Source organism: Galeopterus variegatus, unplaced genomic scaffold, assembly GCF_000696425.1.
Source record: "Galeopterus variegatus unplaced genomic scaffold, G_variegatus-3.0.2 Scaffold97, whole genome shotgun sequence".
NCBI classification, from domain to species: domain Eukaryota; kingdom Metazoa; phylum Chordata; class Mammalia; order Dermoptera; family Cynocephalidae; genus Galeopterus; species Galeopterus variegatus.
In genome coordinates, this window is record NW_007726208.1 from 268602 (window position 1) to 278064 (window position 9463).

The 9463-nt window shown below is 36.6% G+C and overlaps 1 protein-coding gene across 1 annotated transcript in view; it reads right to left on the reverse strand.

The window, feature by feature from the left end:
* Positions 1-447: 447 nt before the first annotated feature.
* The window catches only part of TMPRSS11E (transmembrane protease, serine 11E), a 39469-nt gene continuing 30453 nt past the window's right edge, over positions 448-9463 (reverse strand). The window contains exons 6-10 of the mRNA XM_008583319.1: positions 9107-9145; positions 7498-7675; positions 6331-6594; positions 5616-5754; positions 448-740 (exon numbers count right to left, since the gene is read on the reverse strand). Of these exons, the coding sequence (XP_008581541.1) occupies positions 579-740; positions 5616-5754; positions 6331-6594; positions 7498-7675; positions 9107-9145 (782 nt within the window). The 3' untranslated portion in view covers positions 448-578. The remainder of the gene's footprint in view (positions 741-5615; positions 5755-6330; positions 6595-7497; positions 7676-9106; positions 9146-9463) is intronic.

Consider the following 9463-nt stretch of genomic DNA (forward strand, 5'->3'; position numbering starts at 1 on the left):
AACTTTCTGAAGTACCCTCATATCTTGGTTTCTCTCTTTATTTCCTTAACTTAGTTCCCATTCTTTTTTCATCATGAAGTGTTTGGTATTCTGCTGTCTCATTTGCTTGAACTTTCATAATGAATATGATCATTTGCCATGTTCTGCTAATAAAAACACCTAATACGTTTCTGTACATATAAATGTTGGATTTTTTTTCCTTTTTATATTTTCTTTTACTCCTTGTCTCACACCTTGAAAGTGGAAATTTATGGAGATGAGAGAAACTGAAGAAATGAAGGGATTGCTTCAAATTGTATATATGCATGAGAAATTTATGTCAACAAGCCAAAATTTTGATGACAGAAAGTTTCTAGAAAACAAATTAATGCAGGTTGGGACAGAGTTCATCTGGCAGTATCAGGATGTTTGCATGTGAAGAAGAGCTAGGAGGAAAATATGGGTATATGCATCAAGCAGACAGTTCAGTGAGTTTGGTCAGGTCCGGGTGATTTGCAAGGAATCTTCCGAGTTCTGCATCTCTAAGAATGGCCTATGCACATGACAAAATGTGTTCCATTCTATTAGATTTTTCTCTCTTAGATACCAGTTTTGGAAGTGATCCAGTCCCGGAAGGCAGTCACTCTAGTATAAACACCAGGCTTATTGGGTTGCCCGCATTCATCTCCCCAGCTCACTATTCCAGCAAGGTACCAGATATCTCTAGCATCTGAACTAACCAGTGGTCCTCCAGAGTCACCCTAAAGAAGAAGGGAGAAATTAGTAGTTCACAGTACAGTTTATTATGGAGGGGCAGTTTTCAAAAGTCTTCAGCTTGTTCAAACACAGAAGTGATTACCTGCATCTATCAGTAATCCACAAAAAGAAGTAGTTCCAGTACCCGGAGAATTGGGTTAGCTTCAGGGTTCAGTACACTGAGATTGTAAGTTCTGTCTCTTTGGAGAACAGTACTCTTAACTTATCTGGTACATCTGACACAATAATTCCCTGTACTGGTTACCTCTTTATTAGTGTGACATAACACCCAAAATGAAGGGTGAAGAGTCTATTATTGATAAACAGCACAAACATTAGAGTCAGATACCTGGGTTTCTATCTCAAGTTTGACCCTTCCAAGCTAGCTATGACCTTTAATTTACTTATTTGTAAATGCTCCTAATAATACTTACCTACAGTGATTATTATGAAGATTTTGTAAGACAGTGAACATAAAGGCTTAGCCCAGCACAAAATAGAACTTAGGAAATATAAATATTAAACTACAAATTCCAATTGTTTATATATTACAAATTCCAGAGGTCTGTTTCTTTATACAGGTCATAAGAACAATGTAGTGGCTGATCATTCCTCAAGATCCTGAACCTCTAGTTATTGACCACATATTAAGTGTTTAGCACTCTATGACATTCTTAATTGATTAACATGTTATCTCACTAATACATGTTATTCTTGCAACAAAACAGAAGTTTTATTTTCTCCAGTTTAGCATAAGAAATGAAACTCCATGAAATTAGCTGGAGATCACATGCTAGTCAGTGGCAGAACTTAAATTTGAATTCAACTCTGAAGCTGATGCTTTTTTCCCTACATTATAATAACATTTTTGTGACTTTTCTTTTGCCTGTTAAAAAATATTAACTAATATTAATAATAATAAAATTTGACATCACATATTTGTAATTTTAAAATCAATTAATCAAAAAGCATTTTCTGAGATCCTCACATGTGGTAGGAGATATATAAAAGGGGTAAACACATGGGTCTTACCCTCAAGGAGCCTACAATCTGCTTAAAGAAATAAGATGCATCATCTGAAGCTATTTGAAAGTAAATAATTGAAACCCAAGCCGATATGCAGGTAGAGCAGATTAGGATGAAGAAATAGAAGCTGCCGGAGACAACAAAGCTTAAATCAGCTTAAGAGATAGGAGCAAGAGTCTGAGAATAAGTAAAATAATTTTTAAAAAGAGATAGCAATGTCTCTAACATCATTACAAACTGAATAGTAAGGTAATGTCCAGCAAATATCAAGTAGAGAAAGGTATAGGGTCTTTTCTACTAACACTATTAGCTCATATGTGATTGGTGAATAGGGGAGTTACGCTGGTACAAGATAGACATTTTGATGATTTATATGTGTTTTTTCTTAGGCAGGAGAATCAGAATAATGGGAGTAGAATTATCATCTTCACAAAGAAAGGAAAAAACTCTCAACTCAGCTACTGCACAGGCAGAAGCCTTTGGAGTTCTAGTTTAAGCAAATATTTACCCGAGAGCTGCACCCCAGCCTTGCGTAGCTCTTGGTCCTAGCAGGTTGCACTTCCTCCTCTGCTCAGGGCTGCACTTCCATGTATACTGTCTCCGTTTCTGGAAGCCTGTGTTTCACTCCATTGTTCCTGCGTGTTTTTAATGTCTCCTGAGTCAGCCACCAGTCCCTGATCATTCTGCCTGCCTACACTGTCCAAGTTATTCTTCAAGGTATAAATCATTGTTTTTGTTAATTATCCCGTTACAAAGTTGCACAGCCTTTGAGGGATCCATCAATCTGTCTCTAACCCTATTTTCCCTACAAATCCTGTTATTTTTAGTGAGTGGTTTAGTGAGAAACAGAACAGGAAGTTTATTCAGGAATGAACATATAACAACAGAAACTTCTCAAAGTACACGTATGAAGCCAAACTAGGAAGTAACTGTAGTATTAAGACACAGAATACTGAAGAACTAGGTTAGGGTGTCAACAGAAGGAATAAAGACAAAAGAGATAAATCTGAAAGATATGGTAAAGGGGGAAAACGTTCTGGGACTTAACTGATTACATGTGAAGGAGATGTAAGAGTAAAAGACTCCAAGAATAGTGAACCCCAATAACACTAATGAGAAACATTAAAATGGAAAACGAGTTAACATTTTGTGACTCCTATTGAGTTTGAGATGGCACATATACAGAGCTGTGTCTGATGCTAACAACTTGAAACTTGTAATGGAATTTGGAGTAGATGAAACGTGAGACTAAATGTGGACAAGAGCTTAATTCTGGAGATGTAGATTCAGTAGTCATAAATGTGGCGGCTGAGTTCAAAGAAAAAAATGGCTCCTTTGAGTGAGAATTTAGAGAACAGAGAAAAATTTCACCTGAGTCTTGAGGCATATTCAGGCTTAGAGTGAAGGAGAGAAAGATAAACCAAAAGAAGAAATGAGAAATGAGTAGTTGGAGACGGAGGGGAGAAATCAGCATACTTCAGAATCATGGAATCCAAAAGAAAGGAAAGGATCATGTTTTAAGAAAGAAGAGGTAGCCCGATACCACTGAGAAGAGAGTAGGAAACCCAAGTAAAGATTTCTGCATAGGGACCAGAAAAGAGGCAACCCCGGAAGACAGAAAACCTAGGAGGGAAGCAAAAGTCAAGTGGAGAGGCTTCCGTGCTTACCAGGCTGTCACGAGGCCCAGTCCTCCACCAGACTGGTGTCAGAAAGGCGGAGTGGGGAGCCGGACTTTCACTTCTGCTAGATGATAAGAAAAAGCCCTCCCTACCTCACCTGTAGTGACCAGGTGGGGAGCATGGACTGCCACCCAGTGGTGATGAAGCATAACTTTCCATCTCACTAGAGTGATTTAAGAGGAGACCTAGTGGGGAGTCGGACTTTGACGACTGTCAAGCAGTAATAAAACTGCCACTCCATGACAGTGGAGGTTGCAAGGGGAGCAGTAACAAGGTGCTCCCAGCCAGAGTGGTACCAGAGGAGGCCTGGTGGGAGCCTGAAATTTCATCTCCACCCAGTAATAATGAGGCACCAGTACCCCACCTGGTGTCAAAGGAAGATGAGTAGGAAATGAGGCAACGTCTTTCTATGCCTTCCTCCCCCACCAGGATGATGTCAGCAGAAGCCTGCTAAAACAGAAGATTTAAACAAGATCTAGAATCTCATAACATCCTGAATACATCTGAAAATCACTCATCGTACTAAAAACTGGGAAACTCTCATTGCCAGTGAGATGACATAGATGTTGGAATTATCTGACAAAGATTTTAAAGAAGCCATCACAAAAAATGCTTCAATGAGCAATTACCAACCACCATGTTTGAAATAAAATTTTTTAAAAAGGAAATCTCAGCAAAAAATTGTAGATATAAAGAAGAATCAAATAGAAATCTTCGGATTAAAAATACAGTAACCAGAATTTTAAAAAAACTCATTGGATAGGCTTATCAGAAGAATGGAGATAATAGAGGAAAGAGTCAGTGAATGTGAAGACAGAATGACAGAAATTATTTACTCTGCCTTTGGAGAAAATCGGGTGGGAAAAAAATGAACAGCTCAGGAACCAATAGGACTATAACAAAAGATTTAAATTCCTGTCATTAGAATCCCAGAGGACAGGAGAAAGAAGTTGGGGCTAAAAAAAATATTTGAAGAAATAGATGCTGAAACTTTCCCAAATTTGGCTGAAGATATAAACCTGCAGATTCAAAAAGCTGAACAAATCTCAAACAGGATTAACCCCCAAAAATCTACACGAAGTCACATAATTGAACTTCTGAAAACCAAAGACAAAGAAAAACTCTTGAACATAGCAAGAGAGAAAGACACATTTATTTACAAGAAAAAAAAATTCTTTTTTTGTTGTTGTTGTTGTTTTTGGAAAAAACAATTCTAACAATAGCATATTCCTCTCAGAAATCAGAGGTCATGATTTAAGTGCTGAAAGAAAAGAACTGTCAATCCCAAGTTCTATATCTGGCAAAATTATGCTTAGAAATAAATGGAAAACAGGATTTCTTAGACAAAGAAAAACTAAGAGAATATGTTACCAGCATATCTACACTAAAACAATGACTGACGGAACTTTCTGAAACAGAAAAGAAATGCTTTTAAAAAGGAGTCTTAGAAAATCAGGAAGGAAGAAAGGTTAAAACTATGAGTAAACTGACTTTCCTTCTTTTCTTGAGTTTTCTAAGTTCTGTTTGGCAACTGAAGCAGAACATTGTTTGATGTGGTTCTCAAAATAAGGAGGAAATATGTAATACTATAAACCAGCAAGGCTAAAGAGACTTAGGAAGTAAATTCTCTACTCTATGCTCCATTCAAACTAGTAAAATGTCAGCACCAATAGACTGTGATAAGTTGTCTATAAATAACTTATAGGAACAACTAAAATTTTTCCATAAAGAACTTGTCAAAAACACTAACATATAAATCAAAATGGAATCCTTAAAAAAGTTACTATATGATTCTATTTATGTAACATCCTGGAAATTCTTTAAAAATTATAGAAATTGAGAACATATTAGTGATGGCCAGATGTTAGGAACGTAGATGGGAATGAGAGGGTGTTACTATAAGGCAGATCTTGTGGTGATGGAATAGTTCTCCCTCTGATCTGCAGTGGTGGTTAAAGAAATTTGCACATGCAGCAAAAAGCCATAGACACACACATTGTGCCAATGTCAATTTCCTAGATTTTATATTGTACTGTATTCATATGAGATATAACAACTGGGGAAAACTAGGTAAAGGGTACGTGGAATCTCTCTCTGTACTATTTTTGCAACTTCCATAACTTTTTTTAAAAAAACGAACAATTATTCATCATACTAATAGGCAAAACAACTTACCTGACATGCATCTCTTTTTCCTCTCAAGGAGCCAGCACATAACATTCTAGGGGTTATAGCATCATTATAAACTTGAGGTTCATTGCAGGTTTTAGTGTCTATGAGCTCCACTTGCACTTGCCGAAGGTGATTTTGACTGCTACCTAAAGGGAAAAAATAACATTTGGATTTGTAGATGTACTTATGTTTTGTAAACCTGATGAAACTTTTTTGTAATTATTGGACAAGATGATGATGTAGAACCTTAGAATACGTATTTTTTAGACACAGTAATTTGGAAAAAGAATTCTTTCCCAACTACTTTAAATGGAAATTGAGATGCCTAGGAAAGAACCTCCGATTAACTAATTTTCAATCCACTGATAAGCATAGAGAGAAGTTTCATTTGGGGAGAATTGTGGCTTTATGATTCTTTGATTCATTATTGGGTGTATTAATGATCCCAAATGTTTTTAAGTGGCTAGGAGACATATTTGCACTTTCAGACCCCTTACCAGCACAGTAAGGTGCTGTAGTAGCAGTGATGTACCTAATAGAAATCTAAGGCAGGAACGAATTTATGTCTTCTAAATGACTTAGTTCACTCATTGGGCCTGACTTGGCCTAGGCCGATATGACCAAACAACCAACGTATTTTGGCACAAAAGCATTCCATTCTTTACATGCCTTAGAATACCAAATTAGATTAATAAGATTTGAATTTCTCTTTAGATGCTCACCATCATTTTGCCGTGCTCCAAATCCTGTCACAAACATCTCATCACCTGGGTGGAACTCATAGGAGGCATCAGGGAGGCAAATTCTATGTACTGCATTTGTGTAGGGGACAGGGCTAGAAAGCTCTGCAAGTGAGATATCATAGTCATGTGATGGATATTTGTATTTTTCGTGAACAATTATCCTCCGGAGGCCATGTTTCATTTTTGGAGGGTTTATTGTGACTCCAAAGGAAGCAGTCCACCTGGCTGGGTCTTTATACCTGGAAAAAAAATAAAAAGAAGAAATTCCAGTTACCAGTAATTTACTGTATATTAAGTAATTTAGATTGTAAGTATCAATTAAAATTATAGTTTCTGTGTATAGAAACAAATTCTTTCCAATCTGAGAATCAGGCTCAGGGTTCAAATAATGTGGAAAAGCCACACAGTGCATTTCTAGGACATATGTGCCACTACACATACCAAGTCACCCATTCCAGATCCTAGGGCTTTTTGACATTTTGGGTTATCAGTGACTTTAAAAGACATGTGGGAAGAATATCCTGTACAGATTGAGGAAACTAAATGTATTCTATGTGCCTTATGTCCCCTACCCACAAACATACACATTTCTCTGAAAACTGTAAAGACCACATGTTAATTTAACAAAGCATTAAAATTCTATATACTTACAGACATTTGATACTAGGTTGAAAGGTCCTCCATTTCTTGTAATACAACTAGTCAACCTATTCAGTTGTATAATTTGCTACTTCCAAACTTCTTCATACTTAATTATCTTTTTTACTATATGTGGAATTTCCCCATTGGGGTCAAAACTACAGTCTACCCAGCCTAATGGAAGTACTCAGAGGAGAGATACGGCTCTTCTCTTTGACGTCAAGCTCAAAGTCTAAAGATGACTTTAAAATTCCCGCTTTCTTTGAAAAACTATTATATATTTACCAATGAATAATTTATCTGCATGTACTTTGACTCCATTTCCATTTCCAGACTATAGCACCTTTTACTAAGGTTTATGAGTTTCTCACACTCTCTGTGATGTACACATTATCTTTAAGTTATGCTAAACTCATCTCTTTCAGAATTCAGGAGGAAATTTCTTCTTGCCAAAACTAGGCACATTGTGTACCTCCCAATCACTTGTGAAGTTCAAGACTTACATTCTAAAGCAGTGAGCAGCACTCACGAGCCATGTGCCATTAATTAAAGTTGCTCCACAGCGGTGGATCCCATCCCATTGCAGGCTGGCCTGCCATGGCCATTCACCCTCTTCTACCTCTGTTCCACCAACAATCCTGAGACTCTGTCCTGTAGATTTACTCCTTCGTGTCCCACAGCCTGCCAAAGGGAGATGATGTGTTAATTAGCAGTTATTTTAAGCACCAATTTGTGCTTCTATGTCCCAAATTTCTTGTACTTTGTGCTCCAGTAGTATCAAACATTTTGGCATGTTCCTACCTTGCCATAAATTTTAATGTTTCATTTAGTTAACTCATTCATCTTGTAAGATTCAAATCAGTCGTTACCTCTTCTAGGATGCCTTCTCTAACAATTCTCCTGCTTTCTTGTTGCTTCCATAATGATAATAATAACAGCAGTACACACTCTCTCCATACATGTATGTTTGTGCGTGTGTGTGTGCATTCCTCAATATTGTTTAAAACAGGGTTTCTCAATCTTAGTACCACTGACATTTTGAACCACATACTCATAATACTTTGTGGTGGCTCAGGACGAGAGTGTCCTGTGCATCACAGGATGTTCAGTAGGATCCCTGGCCTATACCTACTAGATGCCAGTATCACCCCCACCCTTACAATCATGACAAAAATACCACAGTGGGGCATGATACCTTGGGCATCCAAATTGACCTTGGTTGAAAACTTTATTTTAGAATTACGAGTTCCTGCATTAGCCTCATGCAGCTAGTCTCATTATAGTATGATCTGCTTTAGGAAGGAATTATATCTTATCAATTTTGTATACTTATTGCCTTACACAGTACAAGTACATAGTAGATTACCAATAAATATGGCAAGAATATATGACATTTAGGTAATGAGATTATCTTTTGGTTTCATGTTTACTTAAGTTTATCAATTAACCAACATTCTGAGCTAGTACATTTCCTTCCATCGTTCAAGATAAATGTAATATGTACTAATTCCATAACTATTAAATGTATTCTCTAAATCATGGTGGGGTACTCCGCTATAGGTAAATGACATGCTAATCTTAGAGTCAGCCTTTTTAAAATATGGGTAAGGACATTATCCGGATCGTCAGTAATTTTATCAAAATATTCCCTAACCCCATAATTTCCTGTAATTTCTATAATATGGGATTAATAGCATCAAGAAAATTTTATTTAGGGTGGCATGACAGTAAGTTTCTGCCTCTAGCTGAAAAACACCAATGTACAGATTGCTTTTATATAATCTTTAGAAAACTTTTGTGAGAGTATATTAAAGGTATCTGCAAACAGAACATTGATAAGCATTTTTTGTCTTCTCTTTAACAATTACACAACTCGTTTCCGATATCCATCTGCCACAGATACACATACATCCACTCCAAAATTCTCCCAATTTTGCTATTCTTTACTAACATGGCATGCCTCAGAGCTGAGATAAAGCACCATGAGTTGTGCACAAATCAATCAAACTTTATTCTGTCCTTATAATATCAACACAAAGTAAGCCTAAGTGATCTAAAGTATTACCTTTTTACATTCAGTTAAGACAATTTTAATAGGTATATTAAACTTACAATTGTTCAGATAGTTGTCTGTTTCTGTCTTGTTGATTTCTGAAATACAGGAATGGTTAATAAAACAGGGTCAATACATCAGAATTGTAGTATACCTGAGTATTTCAAATACTAAAAGGGTGCTTAATTTGATTATAAGATAGGATCTTTAGGTTATAAAGAAAGCAGCACAGTTAGTTTGTCATGAACATAGCATGTTCATCGCCTTGGGGAGGAGGAGAGACATGAACATTGTTCCTTAAACTTTAATGTGGATAAGGGTCACATATGGAGCCTATTTATAAAGTAAACTCCAATTCGCCTTCCCAGAAATTCTTTTTTTTTTTTTTTTTTTGTTTTTTTGTTTTTTTTCCGTGT